At 51.7% G+C, this 22,392-nt stretch overlaps 1 protein-coding gene across 1 annotated transcript in view; it reads right to left on the bottom strand.

The window, feature by feature from the left end:
• Positions 1 to 22,392, bottom strand: part of NPAS3 (neuronal PAS domain protein 3) — a 1,356,068-nt gene that overhangs the window by 645,419 nt on the left and 688,257 nt on the right. Inside the window, exon 3 of the mRNA XM_069209098.1 lies at positions 631 to 713. Within this exon, the coding sequence (XP_069065199.1) occupies positions 631 to 713 (83 nt within the window). The remainder of the gene's footprint in view (positions 1 to 630; positions 714 to 22,392) is intronic.

Raw genomic sequence — 22,392 nt, 5'->3', positions numbered from 1 at the left:
GATAGAGTGAGATTTAGATTTCCAGTGACTGGATATCAGTTACCGTTGTGACCGAAAAACCCATCCACCAATATCTAAATCCCATAGAATAGAATGAGATTTAGATTTCTGCAGACTGGATACCCGTTACCGTTGTGACCAATTAACCCATCCGTCAATATCTAAATCCCAAAGGATAGAATGAGATTTAGATTTCGGTGGCCTAGATATCTGTTACCATTAAGACTGATTAACCCATCCACCAATATCTAAATCCTATAGGATAGAATGACATTTAGATTTCCAGGGACTGGATATCAGTTACCGTTGTGACCGATTAACCCATCCACCAATATCTAAATCCCATAGGATAGAATGAGATTTAGATTTCTGCAGACTGGATATCCGTTACCGTTGTGACCAATTAACCCATCCGCCAATATCTAAATCCCATATGATAGAATGAGATTTAGATTTCTGCAGACTGGATATCCGTTACCGTTGTGACCGAATAACCCATTGGCCAATATCTAAATCGGGCCCTAAGTTGGGAATAAACTTTACAAACTTTAAATGCCAGAAATGGTGCAAAGGCTTGAAAGCAAGAGTCAGGTGGGGATGAGAACAAGCCCCGTGGGGGCAGAGACCTACCTGCAGGATGTGGCTTCCCAGGTGATGCTCGAAGACGTCAAGGGCCACGGAGCTGGGACTGCGCCTCCTCGCTGTGCCTATAACTGGAGAGAGGAGAGCCATCAGGGGTGGGTGCAGGATGGTACCCCTTTATTGGGGTTTCATGCAGGCAGCAAACAAGCCATCACAGTTACATGCACCCTCTAAACCGAGGGAGAAAGTTGATACACTTTAATTTATAGATCCAACTAGAAAGGCTTGGGGGGTACATACTCAAAGTGAGGTCCCAAGAAAACACTCTGGAATGTCAGCCATAAATTGCATTTAAAAAAGTTTAGGCATTTAGAGCAAACCCATTTCAAAAGTTGAGAACATGAGAAGAATAACATAATCTGAGATGACATGAGGGAAGTTTACATGTGATGAACATAGAATACAAGCTGTTTACTCATCGACTTCCGTCAGAAGATCGAACCGGGTTTACTGTGGTTACCTTTCTACGGTTCTCTCCCCACACTCATCACTTCCTTCATTAATACATCTGTCCCCTCTTCACAGCTCCCTTTCCTCTCTCTATCTCTTCTTGTGGGTAAGATAATACGCAGATCTCTGTAGTAAGTACAATGTTTTTCTTGTGTATTCTCCAATAATATTGATACAAATGATCTTATGCAAATAACTCTTCTCTTGTGAACCGTCAATAAAAACTATTTAACTAAAACTTTTTATTTATAGACCAATGAATCGAACCTACCAGAACGTTTGTACCACTGAGAGCTTAAAGGGACATCCCAAGCCACGTGCCATGTCCTAGGACGGCCATGTCTACTCCCCCCACCCCCAGGCCCCCGCTTCCGGCTCCCATCACACACTCTAGGGAGGTTTCCAAGGCCTGGAGAGTTGGCCCTTATCTAGCACAAAGGATAGCTCCTCAAACCTGCAGCCCGCTCTCTCCTTAGCATGTTTTGTCATCACCCCAAGAGACGCATTGCGCCAACATACAAGACTTTCCCGCCTTCTACATGCTGTAGAGAGCCACCCGGCCTCTCCTATTGTTTGTAGCCAGTTCTGCGTGTCCGGACGGAACGCAGTACCGAGGTGGTTAAATAAATAAGGGGCTGCGCTGACGCAGTTTCCCTGAAGACTTGCTACCAAGTGCTTCTTCGGTGCAGGGCTGGGCGCGGCCCATCATGCACCTTACAGTGGCGACGAGTGGGCCATCAGTAACCCCGCGTCGCTTCCAGATCTGGAGTCGGCGAAAGGTGGAAGGAGACTGGGGCTGTGACTCCGCGCCCCGTCGTCAGCAGCATCTGGTCCCAAACAGGCAAGTGGCGTGCGGCGCTCCGGTCTGTGAGGCGCGCCCCGGTTCTTTGCCGATAGGGACCTTCTGAGTCCCGGAGCCCCGTCAGGCTGCTGCCGTCGCCTAGGAGGCGCGCACGCAGCATAGGAAAGCTGCAGGTGGCCTCACCTGAGAAATGGGACTGGAGGCAGCGCTTCTGTCCGGCAGCACCACGTGGGGCGTGTGCGGTTCGTCACACGCACACCCCCACCTCCAGGCAGCGCGCCACTCGGGCTGTACTCCCCAGGGAGGGGAACACAGCACAGGAGCCAGAGGGGCAGGAGCCCCACTCAAGTGAGAAAGGAGGGCAGGAGGCCCTGGAAAAAAAAAAGTAGTACAACCATCAGCAGAGAGAGAGGAGAGAAAAAAAAGACATACACACAAAAGAAAAAAAAAGAAGGGGTAGAAGAAAAAATAATTAAATAAATAAACAAATAGTAAAAAGAAAGAGAACATCAACAAACAAGTGCAGCCCCAGTGAAAAAAAAAAGAAAAACATATACAGAGATATTGGCAAAAGTACCACCATAAGAAACACAAGCACACCACGAGTGCCCCACCACAGGAAAACCCCCAGGGGCCCGTGCAAGCAGGCCCCAGTGCCCACTCATCAGTAACGGCACTGCCACCATTCAGCCAACTGATTGACCCGCCCACAGCCTCGCCAAGATGGCGCTTATGGCTAAACCGATTAGAAAATGACTTCTGTGTCACGAGAGAGACAGACGGAGCTGTGCGCAGATCTCTCATGCTGTTAATGGGAGGAGATGAGCTGCAAGAATTGTTTGATGCACTCCCCAACACTGGCGATAAGTCGGACTTCAATGCGGCAGTGGACGCTCTGATAAAGCATTTTGACCCACAACTAAATTCAAACTTTGAGCGTTTCAAACTTCGGCAGGCTCAACAAACTGATGTTGAATCAATGGACATGTTTATGCACGACTAAGGAAACTAGCAAGCTCGTGCGTAGGCCTGAATCAACAAGAGGAGATCAGAGCACAGATCATTCAAGGATGCCGTTCAAATGCACTAACGAAGCCCATCCTACGCTAGCATGGTATGCCCCTCGATGACATTCTGGTGTTAGCGTGTTCACACGAGCTATCAGCGGTGAGAGTGGATGACATGGCGGCAGTAAGGGGACAGTCCCTAGCAGCTGTGTCAACCGCACACCCGGTCCAGGTGAAGGAAGAGCAGGTGGATGCCATCCAAACTCGTCAACCATCAGGACGAAAAGTGAACTTTGGCAGACAAAACGCACGCACCTGCCGAAGCTGTGGGTATGATCACAAACCACCCATGGTGTGCCCCGCGAAAGGAAAAGCATGTGACAAACATGGCAAAGATAACCACTTTGCAAGAGTATGCAGGTCCGGCAAAGGCTGGCAAGGAAACCAGAAAGGAAGAGACACCAAGGTCAGAAGTGTGACCACGGAGGCTGATGATTCTGGTGAGACTATGGCTCAGAGAACTCCAGTCTTCGAAGAGGATGAAGACATCTTTGTCATCTCGTTCACCGGTGGGAGGCATCAGAAAAAGCGACCTCCACCCATGAGCAATGTCCACATCAATGGCAAATCGGCGACAGTGCTCATAGACACAGGAGCATCGGTGAATGTGATGGATGAGACTCTGTTCAGACAGCTGACCCCAGCACCACTGCTTTCCCCAACTACCACTAAAATTTACAACTATGGGGGCAGAGAACCGCTTCCTCTGAGGGGCACGGTGGAGGTGTCAGTGTCCAGCGGGCAGGTGTCAGCACCGGCAAGGTTCTATGTGGTGGCTGGAGACCGAGGTACTCTGTTGGGGTGCCACACCGCGGAAGAGCTTGAATTAGTATTTTTCGTGCAACAAGTATATGACTCTCACGCTGAACGTCTAGTTAATGAGTTTCCGCAGCTCTTTGAAGGCCTGGGGCGGCTCAAAGGTAAAAGTGTCAAGCTACACATAGATCACAGGGTTACACCTGTTGCCTTCAGACACCGACGAGTTCCATTTCACCTACGCCCAGCCATGGAAAGGGAACTACAGCTGCTTTAAGATCAAGGAGTGATCGAGAAGGTAGAAGGGCCCACACCATGGGTGTCGCCATTGGTAATAGCGCCGAAACCTAAGCAACCTGGTGCCATCCGCTTATGTGTCGACATGCGCCTGCCCAATAAGGCTATTAAAAGAGAGCGGCATATAACGCCTACGATGGATGATATCATAGCGGATCTGAATGGTGCACAGTGGTTCTCGAAATTGGACCTCAATGCTGGGTATCATCAGCTGGAGCTGGAGCCCGATAGTAGGAATATCACTACCTTTTCAACGCATGTGGGACTTAGGCGATACAAAAGACTGAGCTTTGGGGTATCCTCGGCCGCCGAAGTATTCCAAAATGTGATTAGGGAGACGCTCTCAGGACTGCAGGGGGTAATCAATTTGAGTGATGACATCCTCATATACTCCAAAACCCGAGAAGAACATCATCGACACCTAAGAGCTACACTGCAGAGGTTATCAGAGGCAGGTCTAACACTCCACAAGAAGAAGTGTGCATTCTATCAGACGTCAGTGGAGTTTTTCGGCTATGTCTTTTCAAAGAATGGTCTACAAGTGGACCCTCGTAAAGCGGATGCCATCCGTCAAGCACTGATTCCGAAGAATACCACAGAAGTGAGAAGCTTCCTGGGCATGGCAACCTATTGCGGAAGGTTTATCACGCAACTTGCGACCATGGCAGAACCCCTCAGACAGCTCACAAAGACTGGGCATCGGTGGGAATGGAGCCCAATGGCAGACAAGGCGTTTGCCGACATCAAGACAGCGCTACTAGACAAGTCAACAATGGCATACTTTAACCCTCACCGATGAACTGAGGTGGTGGTAGATGCAAGTCCAGTAGGGCTGGGCGCTGTTCTTCTACAGGAGCAAAACCCACAGGAGTGGGTTCCGGTTGCATATTCCAGCAGAGCATTGTCTTCGCTTGAAACACGATATGCCCAAATAGAACGGGAGGCTTTGGCGATTCGGTGGGCGTATAAACATTTTCACTTGTACCTGTATGGCCAAGAATTTCGGGTGGTGACGGATCACAATCCTCTAGTCGCACTGTTTGCCGGCTGACCTCGCCTGGCACCCCGCGTATAGAACGGTGGACTGTTCTGTTGCAACCTTACCGGATTACCGTCATCTATCGGCCGGGAGTGAACAACCAAGCGGATTATTTGTCTCACCACCCGTCCCTAACCACCACCGATGACTCTCAAGAGAAAGATGAGGAGAGTACAGAAATATTTGTCAACATGGTGGTGCAATCGGCATGCCCCAATGCCCTGAGTGTAGGAGAGATTGTGGACGCCTCCAAGGTGAATGCAACACTCAACCAGGTCAAAGAAGCACTTGATCACAAGAAATGGAAGCTGTTCCTGGAAAAAACTAAAGTAGCCAATCATGAGTGTAAAGCAGCGATGCAAGGGATGTGGAGGGTGTGAGATGAATTGTCCACGGATGGACAAGGACTGGTCCTGCGAGGAAGGAGACTTGTGCTGCCTCAGAGTCTGTGGGCCAAAGTAGTGGAGCTAGCACATCAAGGCCATCAAGGCGCTGCAAAGACTAAGGCAAGATTGCGGGCCAAGGTATGGTTCCCCGGCATGGACAGTCAGGTGGGCAAACTGGTGGGAAAGTGTCATTCCTGTATAATCACCTCAGTGGAGCCACCCTGTTGTCCCGTGGTCACGAGCCAGCTAGCGTGAAGCCATGGACAAAAGTGAGTATGGACTTTGGGAGCTTCCCGGATGGGCGGCTGACGGTCGTTATCATTGACTCTTGCACAAAGTTCCCCGTTGTGGACGTCGTGTCTTCCACGGCGTTTGAGAATGTGAGGCCGGTACTTCAGAAAACGTTTGCCATGTTTGGCCTCTCTGACGAAGTCAGAACAGACAATGGCCTGCCCTTCCATGGACAGGAGTTTCGGTCTTACCTAAAAGGTTTGGCCATACGTCATCGCAGGGTTGTGCCCTATTGGCCGCAGGCTAATGGGGATGTCGAAAGATTTATGCGAACTCTAAACCGAGCCCTCAGAATAGGTGTGGAACAAAGAGAAGACAGTGAGAAATGTCTACAAGAGTTTTTGAGTGCTTATCGCCAGACCCCTCACAGTACTACAGGGTGTGCCCCGGCAACACTGATGTTTAAAGTCCCACCTAGGGATTGCATTCCGTCTGGTCCTCAGTGTACCGCATCCGAGCTCGATGTTGAAGCCACTCAGCAACGCAGAGAATGTACTAATCGTAAAGCCACTGAGCGACGGCAAAGTCAATACAGAGGTTTTCAAAAAGGAGACAAAGTGGTGGTGAAGAATCCCACTGGCAGGTTGTCAGTGTGAGGGGTGCCATGGTGACAGGAGCTCGAGGCAGTCAGAGGGTCACCAGAAATGTATCACACTTCAAGAGAGCAGGGATTCCAGTCATGACTCGGGAGGACTCTGCGCCCCAATCCGGTGCCGAACAGTCGGCTCCGAGACTTTGTATGTAAGCAGGGTCCACCATGTTGGGTCCTCGCTGTTGGCCCACCAGAAAAGTTTCGTCCTCAGGCGCTGCATTCCTCCTAATTGTGTTTTGACATTTTTGTGTTCGCAAGTATCCTTTTGCGTTCTTTGTTTTCTGGTTTGTTTCTCCTCTCTTCTGTGTGAAGTAAAACATGGGAGAGATGTAGAGAGCCACCCAGCCTCTCCTATTGTTTGTAGCCAGTTCTGCGTGTCCGGACGGAACGCGGAACTGAGGTGGTTAAATAAATAAGGGGCTGCGCTGACGCAGTTTCCCTGAAGACTTGCTACCAAGTGCACGTGTGTTTCTTCGGTGCAGGGCTGGGCGCGGCCCTTCATGCACCTTACACCTGCGACAATGTCGTTGTGACCTCACTACAGCAGTCTGGGGCAGGACCAGACCATGTGGTAAAGGTCCGCCTCGTCTCCTTAGCACTTAGGGTGCACATGAAGTACTTCGGGGTGAACGCGGTGTATGTCCCCAGAGGTGAGATACATGTGATGCAAGTGACTGTGTTACATAGATGTAACCCTAGCGCTTGTATAGATTTGAACCTAGCGCTTCTATGTAGCGAGTCCAGGATGCTTCGGGTCCCCCCCACTCCTCTTAAAGTTTTACGCAGCTGTTTTAACCATTGGCCGCTGGAGTCGTCCACAGGTGTTGTGTTCCGTGTCTGAATTACGGGTTTGCGAAACATACGTAATTTGCATAATTTGCTTTTGAATAATTATGAGAAAAAAATGTCAAATACTTTCACACAAATTTTCTGAAATTTTGCATAATTATGCAAAAACAAATTATACGAATTATGTAAAGTGCAAAAATATCATTTCGCACTGTATTTCAGCCTGAAATACGTCCTCGTATCCACGTTGGGAGCAAACGTGCAGTTTCGCAAAAAGACGAGACCACAGTAAACAGCCCCTCTTGTTCTGCCTTTCGTTTTGTTCATGTGCATTTACAGTATGTTTTTTTTTTTATAGCAAATGGCGTAATTGTGGGAAAGTTTTACCACAAACACTGCATTATTATGATTTGGCGAACTTGTGTCATTTCACGAATTTTGAGTAGCAAGCGTAAGCAAATTTACTGAAATTATGTTAAGCTATGCAGGGGTTATGCACATTTTCCTGGCCTTGCTCTGGGGCGCTTTGTAAATGTGGGTCAGGGCTCCACGACCTGTGCTCAGTATTAGCAGCAATTTCTGGGCTGTGTCCACTGAGGGGTCCTCGCTGACCCCCCCAGGCCCCGTCCGTCGCAGGTGAGTCTACTCGAGGTGACAAACTGTCCAGCTAGAGGTGGGAGCTCGAGGCTTTCACACGACTTATGAAAATCTGTACACAACAGCCTGAAGCAACACTCAAGCAAATGACACATTTCTACATGGTTACCCCCCTTGCCCCCTCTCCACCCCCCCTCCCGGGACTAGCCTCCTCCCCAGAGCTTGAAAACCTGAACGACCCCTAAGCGGTAAATGAGGTGATGGCAGCGATCAAAAATCTTAAGGTGGGCAGCTCCAAAGGGCCTGACAGTGGCGTAACAAAGGCTCCCGCAGCCCCTGCGGTGCGGGGGAAGGGGAAGGGCGAGCTCCTGGGGGCCCCCTCATCACAGTACACTGTTCATGGGTAGAAGGCCCCTGACAGGTTCCAGGGGAAGGGTCCCCCTACAGGTACTCTGTAAGGGGCCCTTCAAGTTTCATTACACCACTGGGCCCTGACAGCTATACACTAGGCCCAGGTGAAATTACAAATCTGCTCACAGAATTACCAGAATCTGAGTAACTGTGTTATGTTTGTAACTCAGAGTTCCTGCCACAGTCCACCGATAGGCATATGGTGCAATTATTCTGCTGTTCACGCCTCGCTGGAAGAATGCGAGGCTCTACAATGCGCGCTTGTGAGCACAAGCAAGATTTGCCAGCCCCTGGTGCGATTTCCCGTTGCCACGGAGCCCTCCAGTGCAATTTTATAATGCTGGTAGATATGAGCAGTTGCTGTCAGAGAGGGCTGCCGTTCGAGTAGATTTGCTGCGGCTCAAGTAGATTTTCTACTCGAGCTGCAGCAAAACCCACACAAATGGCCAAGAGCTCTTGAGCAATGATTTGCTGGTGCTTCCAGAGCTACATAGCAACGCAAGTAGCATATTTTCTGACTGTTGGTGAAATTCTGCAGAATCTTGCTGAGTTTATCTGTAACTCAGCGAGTTCCACCCACTCCAACTATACACCTGTATAGCGCTTTCCTCCCTAGCTTCTCTGACTTCTGCCTGCATGTGCAGTGTGCACTCATATCCTCCCTCCTCAATGCACACGCCTCTCCTCCCTCCATAGCTCCTCTGCCTCCCTCCTCAATGCACACACCTCTCCTCCCTCCATAGCTCCTCTGCCCCATCCTCAATGCACACGCCTCTCCTCCCTTCATAGCTCCTCTGCCTCCCTCCTCAATGCACACGCCTCTCCTCCCTCCATAGCTCCTCTGCCCCCTCCTCAATGCACACTCCTCTCCTCGCCCTATAGCTCCTCTGCCCTCTGCCTCCTCCTCAAGGCACACACCTCTCCTCCCCGTAGCTCCTCTGCCCTCTACCTCCTCATCAATGCACACGCCTCTCCTCCCTCCACAGCTCCTCTGCCCTCTACCTCCTCCTCAATGCACACTCCTCTCCTCCCCCATAGCTCCTCTGCCCTCTACCTCCTCCTCAATGCACACTCCTCTCCACTCCCATAGCTCCTCTGCCCTCTACCTCCTCCTCAATGCACACGCATCTCCTCCCTCCATAGCTCCTCTGCCCCCTCCTCAATGCACACTCCTCTCCTCCCCCTATAGCTCCTCTGCCCTCTGCCTCCTCCTCAAGGCACGCACCTCTCCTCCCCATAGCTCCTCTGCGCTCTACCTCCTCCTCAATGCACATGCCTCTCCTCCCTTCATAGCTCCTCTGCCACCTCCTCAATGCACATGCCTCTCCTCCCCATAGCTCCTCTGCCCTCTGCCTCCCTCCTCAATGCACACTCCTCTCCTCCCCATAGCTCCTCTGCCCCCTCCTCAATGCACATGACTCTCCTCCCTCCATAGTTCCTCTGCCCTCTGCCTCCCTCCTCAATGCACACGCATCTCCTCCCCCCTAGCTCCTCTGCCCCTTCCTCAATGCACACACCTCTCCTCCCTCCATAGCTCCTATGCCTCCCTCCTCAGTGCACACACCTCTCCTCCCTCCATAGCTCCTCTGCCCTCTGCCCCCTCATCAATGCATACGCCTCTCCTCCCTTCATAGCTCCTCTGCCCTCTGCTCCCTCATCAATGCACACACCTCTCCTCCCTCCATAGCTCCTCTGCCTCCCTCCTCAGTGCACACACCTCTCCTCCCTCCATAGCTCTTCTGCCCTCTGCCCCCTCATCAATGCATACGCCTCTCCTCCCTTCATAGCTCCTCTGCCCTCTGCTCCCTCATCAATGCACACACCTCTCCTCCCTCCATAGCTCCTCTGCCCCCTCCTCAATGCACACACCTCTCCTCCCTCCATAGCTCCTCTGCCCCCTCCTCAATGCACACACCTCTCGTCCCTCCATAGCTCCTCTGCCCCCTCCTCAATGCACACGCCTCTCCTCCCTCCATAGCTCCTCTGCCTCCTCCTCAATGCACACACCTCTCCTCCCTCCATAGCTCCTCTGCCCCCTCATCAATGCACACGCCTCTCCTCCCTCCATAGCTCCCCTGCCTCCCTCCTCAGTGCACACGCCTCCCCTCTTCCTGCACAGGACAGTGCAACCAGTCTGTCAGGAGTCTGGTTCCCATCAGTGGTAGAGGGAGGCCTCCTGGTGTTCACGTCACCTTCTGCTCTGAGGGTCAGGCAGGAGCATGACCAGTGCTCTAACTTACTCGGGGGGAGGGGGGGGGGGCTGTCTGTCCCCCTTCATGAGGGGAGACAGCCTTTACCACGCAGTCTCTACCAGGCAATGCCTTCATACACACACATACATTTATGCATTTATGATTTGGGGTGCATCGGGATCTAGGATAGTGAGGGTAATATTAGGGTTTGGGGTGGGGAGAAATGCAGAGTGTTAAGGGTATTGTTAGGGTTCTTAGGGGTGAGTAAGGGTATAGGGAGGTAAGGGTATTGTTAGGGTTTGTGGGGGTGAATAAGGGTATAGGATGGTAAGGGTATTTTTAGGGTTTAGGGGTGGATTGGGTTTAGGCTGGTCAGGGTATTTTTAGGGTCCTTAGGGGTGAGTAAGGGTACAGGGTGGTAAGGGTGTTTTAGGGTTTAGGATGGCTAAGGGTATATGGTTGTAAGGGTGTTTTAGGGTTTAGGGATGGCTATGGGTTTAGGGTGGTGAGGGTATTTTTAGGGTTTAGGTGTATATTAGGTTTAAGGTGGCAAGGGTATTTTTAGGGTTCTTAAGGGTGGCAAGGGTATGTTTAGGGTTTAGGGTGGGTAAGGGTATATGGTTGCAAGGGTGTTTTTAGGGTTGAGGGGTGGATAGGGGTATATGGTTGCAAGGGTGTTTTTAAGGTTGAGGGGTGGATGGGGTATACAGTTGTAAGGGTGTTTTTAAGGTTGAAGGGTGGATAGGGGTATACAGTTGTAAGGGTGTTTTTATGGTTGAGGGGTGGATAGGGGTATACAGTTGTAAGGGTGTTTTTAGGGTTGAAGGGTGGATAGGGGTATATGGTTGTAAGGGTGTTTTTAGGGTTAAGGGGTGTATGGGGTATACGGTTGTAAGGGTGTTTTTAGGGTTGAGGGGTGGATAGGGGTATAAAGTGGTAACTCCCCGCTGTGCAGGTCTTTGGAACTGGCCTCTCCTCTACCTCTTCTCCCCTAGAGGACAGGTGTGCGCAGCACGGTGTAGGGAGGGCCTGGTCTTTCCAATATTTTCATCATCCCGCAAGGGTCTTGCAAGAGTTTCCTGCAAACTTCCTAGGGATCTCAACATTTAAAAAAAAAAAGAATTTACAGTTTGCTTCATCACAAGAGTGAGACGGATGATGATAAATAAAAGCCCTCTCAACCAAACAAACAGCTCTATTTTTGATTTTGCCTGACCCCTGGACTCTCGCAAGACTCGCAAACCCAACCGTCCAAATATACATATAAATCTGAACCTTCATTTCTCAAAACTGTTCAATGGATTTACACGAGGTCACAAAAAGCTAACTTTCTGGACCAGGATCTAACTCAGTGTCAGATTGGGTGTAGTTCCATTCAGCCGTTTAAAAAAAAAAAAAAATTGAGGAGCCCTGAAGCAAAATTTCAAATATCGTACACAAGGAGGCAAATTACAGTTCGCTCAATCAATTATCACTAAATTTGGTCATTGGGCCGCCACCTTACCATGTGATAGAATACCAACATTTAGCAGTTGTAAATAATTCAGTACTTAATTCATAAACACAGAACTCCATAACATACACCCTCATTTGCTTCCCCGAGAACGAAACCACATAATGAAATGGTCCTTTACGCCAGATTAATACTCAATAATGAATTCTGGCTCCCCTTGGCCACTGGTGATGGACTAAGGCTCCTGCCTTTACGTTGATAGAGGTTGCTCTTCAGGTGACTCACAGAGAGCATCCTAGCTAACCTGCTGATAAGAAGGGGCTCTGAGTTCCTCCAGGCTGCAGCAATATAAATACAATTGTCATAGCTACAGACCTTAGATATAGCTTCTTGTTATCATTATCGAAGTGCCCGTCTGTTCCAAGCAGCATCACCTGCGGCGCAACCGAGATCTGAATAATCAAGGTAGGTCCTAGAAAGCTACTATCCCTTCCTTGAGAGCTCGACGCTTGACACAGTTACATAACATGCGCAGTACCCACTTCTCGGGCCCCTGGAAGTAGGCACTTCCCCCAGCTTTTCAGCTCAGAGGGTGTATAAAAATGATTTAGAACTTGGTGGAAATCTATGGGATTTACATTTCAGCGGACAGAATACCCATCACCGTTCTGACGGAGTAACCCGTCCACCGAGTTCTAAATCAGGCCCATAGAGTGTACAGCTATGGAGCAAGAGCGTCTTTCCCCCCGCCAGCAGCAGCTGCTGCAAAACATGTACAAGAAAACGATAATAAACTACGTTTACTATCGTTTTCTTGTAAAAGAGGCGGGGCCATGGGCCTGTGATGAGCACGAAGGGGAGTGCACAGCACTGCCCCTCAGTGCGCATGTATGTTTGGCTGGCCATCTCGGCCCGACCAAACACACATGCGCACTGGGCTCTCTCCACCCCTGCAATGCAGGCCCTGCCTTGCTGGGTTGGCGACAGCAGGCAGAGACTTTCCCTCTGCCTCGGAGCACCCTGGTTGGGCGCTCCGTCCAATCCTAATGCTGCTTTCATACTGCCAGCAGCTTTAGGAATGGATGCAGGGCAGGCTCGGAGCCTGTTCCTGCAGTTGAGGATGGAGGAGGGGATCGGCGCAGCCTGCCCATAAAGGTAAGTATTTTTTTAAATTATATTTTCTTTTTTTTCTCCCCCCGCCACGCACCTCCTCGCACTGCCTCGCACCGCCTCGCTCCTTGTCCCTCCTGGGAGCCGCTACAGAGACTCTATGTAGTTTTGTAATGTTGGCTCTTCAGCCCTGCTGCTAAAACCATCTCCAGGCCTAGTTCCAATGATTTCTGAAAACCTACATTGCTAGGGCAACCACTAACCTACTAGTCCAGTTCTCTACTTGAAGTTCCCCATCATCTGCGGCTAGATCCATTAAAGCTTTATAGATTAACCTAACCTTTCCTCTTCCAGAACAACCCAATAATTCAAGTATCGGGAACTGCTCTAATGAGAATTGGCACTTTTTCAATCCCTGATTTGCAAGTAATTAAGGAAACTGTGTTTAGACAAACCACATTTCTGTTGCAACTCCTCATCAGAGCAGATTAGAGCAGAATGAAATAAATCTCCTAATGTTAATATTTCTACTAGCTCCCACGATAAACACGGTTTGTCATGAAAGATATTTGGAAAAAGTGATGATCGCCAAAGAGGGTTCTAAGAAGTACTCTGCCCAGCTTTTCCTTCAATAGACTTCAGAATTTAAATGCTGCCTCCAGCATCCTAAATGTAACATTTTTAAAGTAACTTGGCTCTCCGATCCTTAAACAAATCACCTCTGACTTTGGTTGCAAACATCAATTCAAAGATGGAAGGAAGTCCCTCCAGGCCGTATCCGCCCCGCATTCCAGTTACTGGCAGCCGTAGAACATCACCAAAATCCTTATGAAAATTGCATGGGGAAATTTGGTTTTGGGACCCATCTTTTTTCTCGGCCCCTGCTTCACCAGATCACCCCAAAACTTTTGAGGAAGGTGAACTTTTTTTTGGAAAGTTTTGTGAAGATTCGTCAAACTGCGCCAAAGTTATTAGTAAACAAAGAAATCCATTTCCTATGGAAACATGGTCCTCCCTACAACTACCTACCGGCAACTTACCTTAACTACACTTACGCTGCATGGCAAAGGTATGTGTAGTAAAGCACATGCGTGGTAAAGGATGCGTGGTAAAGGCATGCATTGTAAGTTCATACAACCCTTCCTGTGGTCAACTCTGTCAGAGGAGCCCTCAAGGCAACAGCAGCCTTGATGGGGTGGACAGGTAGCTCAGACAAATACATGCTCCCGAGTGATACTTTGGGGTACCTGGATCAGGGATACCGTGACAACCACCAGAGCTTGGCACCGGCATGAATGGAAGGCAGGGAGCATGGCTCGTAGTGTAGGGTCTACATGTGAAGAAACATGAGCATCAGCGGCAAGAGACATGGCTTGAGTAGGGTCTAGACGTGAAGGATGAAGGCAAAAGCCTACCTGGGATGTGACCAGGAGGAGGACGAGGTGGACGCTTCACGCAGTGTCTCAGAGCCCCTTGCGCCCTGCGGAACAGGCTTGATATAAATCCATTTAAGGCGGTTCTAGGACCAGGGCAGATGTCTACTTAGCTTGATGCCAAACTCCGAGGAGAGTCACGGCTGGTCCTGTGATTCTGCATTATGATTCGCTGGAATAAACTGATTTGTTAAATCTTGTCATCCCCAAAGGCAGATTCACGCCCTGTGGTGCAGCGAATCAACGGCCCATGGCAACCGATTCGCAGATCTGTTCCGCAAATCAAAAATGCGTAGTCTGTCTGAGTGGGAGATATATATGTACAGCCAGGTTGTAGGCAGCACTGAAGGGTCGATGAATGTATATGCGCTGCAGGACAACACGTAGGTCATGGGTTTGTGCACCACACTCCTGGGCATTTGTATGTCATATAGAACAGAACACCGGCAGCATGTACACAGCATGCTCACAGCCTGTCAATTTGTGAGCGACTGTACCAGTCATACAGGCACAGACCTGAAACACTGAAGGCAGCACAGAGACACATTGGTCTCTGTCTGGGCAATGGACTGAGTGCACAAACACACACACATACACACACACACACAGTCACACTCACCCTGGATATTCCTGGGACTCTGTATGCAGTACACAAACATACACACCACATGCAGACACACACATCTGAGTATACCTAGGTGACCCGTGAGTGGAGAGGCAACAGGGACAGCACACACGCATGGCACAAACACAACTTCAAAGAAGTGCAGCAAAGAAATCTGGGGATGAACCCCACTCCTCTGCCCAGTGCCCACAATGCCCCCTTTGGGTCTCACCTTAGACAGTGCATGCTCTGTCGTTTACCAGACATTTTGTTTACTAAAAGGGGCTTTAAGCCTGTGCATTGACTACCATTCGTTGGCTTCATGTCACTCTTATTTGCTGCCTCCTAATTCGCCTGCAAATGCTGGGTTCACTTCCTCTTCTTTTGTTTCTCCCTTCTGTGGAGCAGGGACCAAGTACTGATTTCTTCATTCTGATTAGTGTCCTTCCACTGCTCGGGCTGTGATTGACGTACAATATTTTCTTTCTTCTTACACCGTCAACGTTGTCCATGTTACTTGTTCCCACCCTCCCATTGTCTGTTTCTTGTTCCCTTTTATTGTCCATGTTGCTTGTTCACTCCCACCTTCGGGTTATCTCTGTTGCTTGTTCCATCCCACCCTTTTGTTGTCTGAGTTGCTTGTTCCCTCAGACCCTTTCGTTGTCTGTGCTGCTTGTTCACTCCCACCCACCAGTTGCCTGTGTTGCTTGTTCCCGCCCATCCTCCAGTTGCCTGTGTTGCTTGTTCCCTCCCATCCTCCAGTTGTCTGTGTTGCTTGCTCTCTCCCATCCTCAAGTTGTCTGTGTTGCTTGTTCCCACTCACCCTCAAGTTATCTGTGTTGCTTGTTCCCTCCCACCCTTTTGTTGTCTGTTTTGCTTATTCCCTCCTACCCTCAAGTTGTCTGTGTTGCTTGATCGCTTCCATCCTCCAGATGTCTGTGTTGCTTGATCACTCCCACCCTCTAGATGTCTGTGTTGCTTGTTCCCTCCCACCCTCCAGTTCTCCGTGTTGCCTGTACCCTCCCACCCTCCAGTTCTCCATGTTGCTTCATCACTCCCACCCTCCAGATGTCTGTGTTGCTTGTTCCCTCCCATCCTCCAGTTGTCCGTGTTGCTTGTTCCCTCTCACCCTCCAGTTCTCCGTGTTGCTTCATCACTCCCACCCATTTTCCATATTGCCTCTCCCATCTGCCATAAGAATGAAAGTGGTGTGACACAGCCAGCATAGGCCACCTCAGAGCACTTTTTTTCTAACTTTTAGCCATGCTGTACAGCAGATGCGTTGTTGCCAAAAGCTCTATATAGCGAGGCTTGTTGGCTTTGCCTATGCTTGTATACAGTTTATGAGCGACTCCGAATGCCCCCTTTTTAAACTCCCTCTCTCCTGGGCCACGCCACAGGCCATCATATCCCATTTACAGCTCCAGAGTGGCTCAGGACTGAAGCCCCCGCCTTCCCATAGGAGACTCGCCTTTGTAATGAGAGTTTACAATTTTACAAGCTCTATAAACATATTAATATCATCTCAACTAACCCCTTTGTCTCCCATCCCAAGCATCGAAATAACAGAAGAGGGGGAATCAGCTGCAGTGGGATATGTTGGAGCTGCAGCGGCACAGATTAGAGGCAGCAGCACAGGTTAGAGTCTGCAGCAGCAGCACAGGTTAGAGGCTGCAGCAGCAGCACAGGTTAGAGGCTGCAGCAGCAGCACAGGTTAGAGTCTGCAGCAGCGGCACATGTTAGAGGCTGCAGCAGCGGCACATGTTAGAGGCTGCAGCAGCGGCACAGGTTAGAGGCTGCAGCAGCTGCACAGGTTAGAGGCTGCAGCAGCTGCACAGGTTAGAGTCTGCAGCAGCGGCACAGGTTAGAGTCTGCAGCAGCGGCACAGGTTAGAGGCTGCAGCACAGGTTAGAGGCTGCAGCAGCAGCACAGGTTAGAGTCTGCAGCAGCAGCACAGGTTAGAGTCTGCAGCAGCAGCACAGGTTAGAGTCTGCAGCAGCAGCACAGGTTAGAGGCTGCAGCAGCGGCACAGATTAGAGGCTGCAGCAGTGGCACAGGTTAGAGGCTGCAGCAGCGGCACAGGATAGAGGCTGCAGCAGCGGCACAGGATAGAGGCTGCAGCAGCGGCACAGGTTAGAGGCTGCAGCAGCGGCACAGGATAGAGGCTGCAGCAGCGGCACAGGTTAGAGGCTGCAGCAGCGGCACAGGTTAGAGTCTGCAGCAGCGGCACAGGTTAGAGGCTGCAGCACAGGTTAGAGGCTGCAGCAGCGGCACAGGTTAGAGGCTGCAGCAGCGGCACAGGTTAGAGGCTGCAGCAGCGGCACAGGTTAGAGGCTGCAGCAGCGGCACAGGATAGAGGCTGCAGCAGCGGCACAGGTTAGAGGCTGCAGCAGCGGCACAGGTTACAGTCTGCAGCAGCGGCACATGTTAGAGGCTGCAGCAGCGGCACAGGTTAGAGGCTGCAGCAGCGGCACAGGTTACAGTCTGCAGCAGCGGCACAGGTTACAGTCTGCAGCAGCTGCACATGTTAGAGGCTGCAGCAGCGGCACATGTTAGAGGCTGCAGCAGCGGCACAGATTAGAGGCTGCAGCAGCGGCACAGGTTACAGTCTGCAGCAGCGGCACATGTTAGAGGCTGCAGCAGCGGCACAGGTTAGAGGCTGCAGCAGCGGCACAGGTTAGAGGCTGCAGCAGCGGCACAGGTTAGAAGCTGCAGCAGCTGCACTGGTTAGAGGCTGCAGCAGCTGCACTGGTTATAGGCTGCAGCAGCGGCACAGGTTAGAGGCTGCAGCAGCGGCACAGGTTAGAGGCTGCAGCAGCGGCACAGGTTAGAGGCTGCAGCAGCGGCACATGTTAGAGTCTGCAGCACAGGTTAGAGTCTGCAGCAGCGGCACAGGTTAGAGGCTGCAGCAGCGGCACAGGTTAGAGGTAGCAGCAGCGGCACAGGTTAGAGTCAGAAGCATCACATGCTACAAGCAGCAGTGGCACGGGTTAGAGGCAGCAGCGACAAAGAATAGATGCAGCAACATCACAGGTTAGAAGCAGCAGCTGCATAGATTAGAGGCTGAGGTTGTACCGGTGAGAGGCAGCAGTGGCACAGGTTGCAGTGGCACTGGTTAGAGGTAGCAGATGCACAGGTTGCAGTGGCACAGGTTAGAGGCAGTGTTGTCACAGGTTAGTTCTGCAGTGTCACAGGTTAGAGGTTGCAGGGGCACAGGTTAGATCTGCAGTGTTACAGGTTAGAGGCAGTGTTACAGGTTAGAGGCAGTGTTGGCACAGGTTAGAGGCAGCAGTAGCACAGGTTGCAGTGGCACAGGTTAGAGGCAGTGTTGTCACAGGTTAGTTCTGCAGTGTCACAGGTTAGAGGTTGCAGAGGCACAGATTAGAGATTGCAGTGGCACAGGTTAGATCTGCAGTGTCACAGGTTTGAGGCAGTGTTGGCATAGGTTAGAGGCAGCAGTGGCACAGGTTACAGTGGCACAGGTTAGAGGTAGCAGTAGCACAGGTTGCAGTGGCACAGGTTAGAGGTAGCAGATGCATAGGTTGCAGTGGCACAGGTTAGAGGCAGTGTTGTCACAGGTTAGTTCTGCAGTGTCACAGGTTAGAGGTTGCAGGGGCACAGGTTAGAGCTGCAGTGTTACCGGTTAGAGGCAGTGTTGGCACAGGTTAGAGGCAGCAGTAGCACAGGTTTCAGTGGCACAGGTTAGTTCTGCAGTGTCACAGGTTAGAGGTTGCAAAGGCACAGGTTAGAGGTTGCAGTGGCACAGGTTAGATCTGCAGTGTCACAGGTTAGAGGCAGTACTGGCACAGGTTAGAGGCAGCAGTGGCACAGGTTAGAGGTAGCAGTAGCACAGGTTGCAGTGGCATAGGTTAGAGGTAGCAGTAGCCCAGGTTGCAGTGGCACAGGTTAGAGGCAGTGTTCGCACAGGTTAGAGGCAGCAGTAGCACAGGTTGCAGTGGCACAGGTTAGAGGCAGCAGTGGCACAGGTTGCAGTGGCACGGGTTAGAGGCAGTGTTGTCAAAGGTTAGTTCTGCAGTGTCACAGGTTAGAGGTTGCAGGGGCACAGGTTAGATCTGCAGTGTTACAGGTTAGAGGCAGTGTTGGCACAGGTTAGAGGTAGCAGTAGCACAGGTTGCAGTGACACAGGTTAGAGGCAGTGTTGTCACAGGTTAGTTCTGCAGTGTCACAGTTTAGAGTTTGCAGAGGCACAGGTTAGAGGTTGCAGTGGCACAGGTTAGATCTGCAGTGTCACAGGTTAGAGGCAGTGTTGGCACAGGTTAGAGGCAGCAGTGGCACAGGTTAGAGGCAGCAGTGGCACAGGTTACAGTGGCACAGGTTAGAGGTAGCAGTAGCACAGGTTGCAGTGGCACAGGTTAGAGGTAGCAGTAGCACAGGTTGCAGTGGCACAGGTTAGAGGCAGTGTTGGCACAGGTTAGAGGCAGCAGTAGCACAGGTTGCAGTGGCACAGGTTAGAGGCAGTGTTGGCACAGGTTAGAGGCAGCAGTAGCACAGGTTGCAGTGGCACAGGTTAGAGGCAGCAGTGGCACAAGTTGCAGTGGCACAGGTTAGAGGCAGTGTTGTCACAGGTTAGTTCTGCAGTGTCACATGTTAGAGGTTGCGGGGCACAGGTTAGATCTGCAGTGTTACAGGTTAGAGGCAGTGTTGGCACAGGTTAGAGGCAGCAGTAGCACAGGTTGCAGTGGCACAGGTTGCAGTGGCACAGGTTAGAGGTAGCAGTAGCACAGGTTGCAGTGGCACAGGTTAGAGGTAGCAGTAGCACAGGTTGCAGTGCCACAGGTTAGAGGCAGTGTTGGCACAGGTTAGAGGCAGCAGTGGCACAGGTTGCAGTGGCACAGGTTAGAGGTAGCAGTAGCACAGGTTGCAGTGGCACAGGTTAGAGGTAGCAGTAGCACAGGTTGCAGTGGCACAGGTTAGAGGTAGTGTTGGCACAGGTTAGAGGGAGCAGTAGCACAGGTTGCAGTGATATGTGGATGCTGCAGTGAGACAGGTCAGTGATAGGGTTGCAGTCTTGAAACATCACAGATTTGACAGAGAGGGTGTTCGCCAACTAATGACTGTTCTTTCAAAAAAGTGTATCTTGACTCCACAACAAGAGATGCGCATCACTCATTCAACGACCGGGGTAACTGGTGCCCGCCATTCTTCACACGCACGGAAATGGGGCATCACAGTGTGAGCCAGACAGACCTTCACTACCAAACTGCTGCAGTTTTACTTCCATCCTGTAGATTCATAACTATTGCTCAAAACAAGCCTCAGTACAGGATCAACCCACAGATCACTGCGCTTGCAAAGAGGCCACAGAAAGCCATAAGGTGCTTGCCTAGGTCACAAACTGTGTCTGCAATAGGGACAGCTGCTGGAGGGGGCACCATCAGAACCATCATTTCTCAATCCTTAATTACTTTAACCTGCTATTCAAGCAACGTGGCATCATGGCGTGCTCCAGGGATTGTGTCCCTTGGCACGGGGATGCGGTCACAGGGATGGCAGAGGGATGCTCCAGGATGCACAGGGATGCAGTCACAGGGATGGCAGAGGGGTGCTCCAGGATGCACAGGGATGCAGTCACAGGGATGGCAGAGGGATGTCCCAGGATGCACAGGGATGCAGTCACAGGGATGGCAGAGGGATGCTCCAGGATGCACAGGGTTGTGATCACAGGGATGGCAGAGGGATGCTCCAGGATGCACAGGGATGGCAGAGGGATGCCCCAGGATGCACAGGGATGCAGTCACAGGGATGGCAGAAGGATGCTCCAGGATGCACAGGGTTGTGATCACAGGGATGGCAGAGGGATGCTCCAGGATGCACAGGGATGGCAGAGGGATGCCCCAGGATGCACAGGGAAGCAGTCACAGGGATGGCAGAAGGATGCTCCAGGATGCACAGGGTTGTGATCACAGGGATGGCAGAGGGATGTTCCAGGATGAACAGGGATGGCAGAGGGATGCTCCAGGATGCACAGGGATGCAGTCACAGGGATGGCAGAGGGATGTCCCAGGATGCACAGGGATGCAGTCACAGGGATGGCAGAGGGATGCTCCAGGATGCACAGGGACGGCAGAGGGATGCCCCAGGATGCACGGGGATGCGGTCACAGGGATGGCAGAGGGATGCTCCAGGATGCACAGGGACGGCAGAGGGATGCCCCAGGATGCACAGGGATGCACTCACAGGGATGGCAGAGGGATGCTCCAGGATGCACAGGGACGGCAGAGGGATGCCCCAGGATGCACAGGGATGCAGTCACAGGGATGGCAGAGGGATGCTCCAGGATGCACAGGGAAGCAGTCACAGGGATGGCAGAGGGATGTCCCAGGATGCACAGGGAAGCAGTCACAGGGATGGCAGAGGGATGTCCCAGGATGCACAGGGATGCAGTCACAGGGATGGCAGAGGGATGCTCCAGGATGCACAGGGAAGCAGTCACAGGGACGGCAGAGGGATGTCCCAGGATGCACAGTGATGCAGTCACAGGGATGGCAGAGGGATGCTCCAGGATGCACAGGGATGGCAGAGGGATGCCCCAGGATGCACAGGGATGCAGTCACAGGGATGGCAGAGGGATGCTCCAGGATGCACAGGGAAGCAGTCACAGGGATGGCAGAGGGATGTCCCAGGATGCACAGGGATGCAGTCACAGGGATGGCAGAGGGATGCTCCAGGATGCACAGGGAAGCAGCCACAGGGATGGCAGAGGGATGCTCCAGGATGCACAGGGATGGCAGAGGGATGCCCCAGGATGCACAGGGATGCAGTCACAGGGATGGCAGATGGATACTCCAGGATGCACAGGGATGGCAGAGGGATGCCTCAGGATGCACAGGACGGCAGAGGGATGCCCCAGGATGCACAGGGATGCAGTCACAGGGATGGCAGAGGGATGCTCCAGGATGCACAGGGATGCAGTCACAGGGATGGCAGAAGGATGCTCCAGGATGCACAGGGTTGTGATCACACGGATGGCAGAGGGATGCTCCAGGATGCACAGGGATGGCAGAGGGATGCCCCAGGATGCACAGGGAAGCAGTCACAGGGATGGCAGAAGGATGCTCCAGGATGCACAGGGTTGTGATCACAGGGATGGCAGAGGGATGCTCCAGGATGAACAGGGATGGCAGAGGGATGCTCCAGGATGCACAGGGATGCAGTCACAGGGATGGCAGAGGGATGCCCCAGGATGCACAAGGATGCAGTCACAGGGATGGCAGAGGGATGCTCCAGGATGCACAGGGACGGCAGAGGGATGCCCCAGGATGCACGGGGATGCGGTCACAGGGATGGCAGAGGGATGCTCCAGGATGCACAGGGACGGCAGAGGGATGCCCCAGGATGCACAGGGATGCACTCACAGGGATGGCAGAGGGATGCTCCAGGATGCACAGGGACGGCAGAGGGATGCCCCAGGATGCACAGGGATGCAGTCACAGGGATGGCAGAGGGATGCTCCAGGATGC

The sequence above is a fragment of the Pleurodeles waltl genome, chromosome 9, assembly GCF_031143425.1.
Source record: "Pleurodeles waltl isolate 20211129_DDA chromosome 9, aPleWal1.hap1.20221129, whole genome shotgun sequence".
Classification (NCBI taxonomy): Eukaryota; Metazoa; Chordata; class Amphibia; order Caudata; family Salamandridae; genus Pleurodeles; species Pleurodeles waltl.
This window is presented reverse-complemented; position numbering and strand designations above follow the sequence as displayed.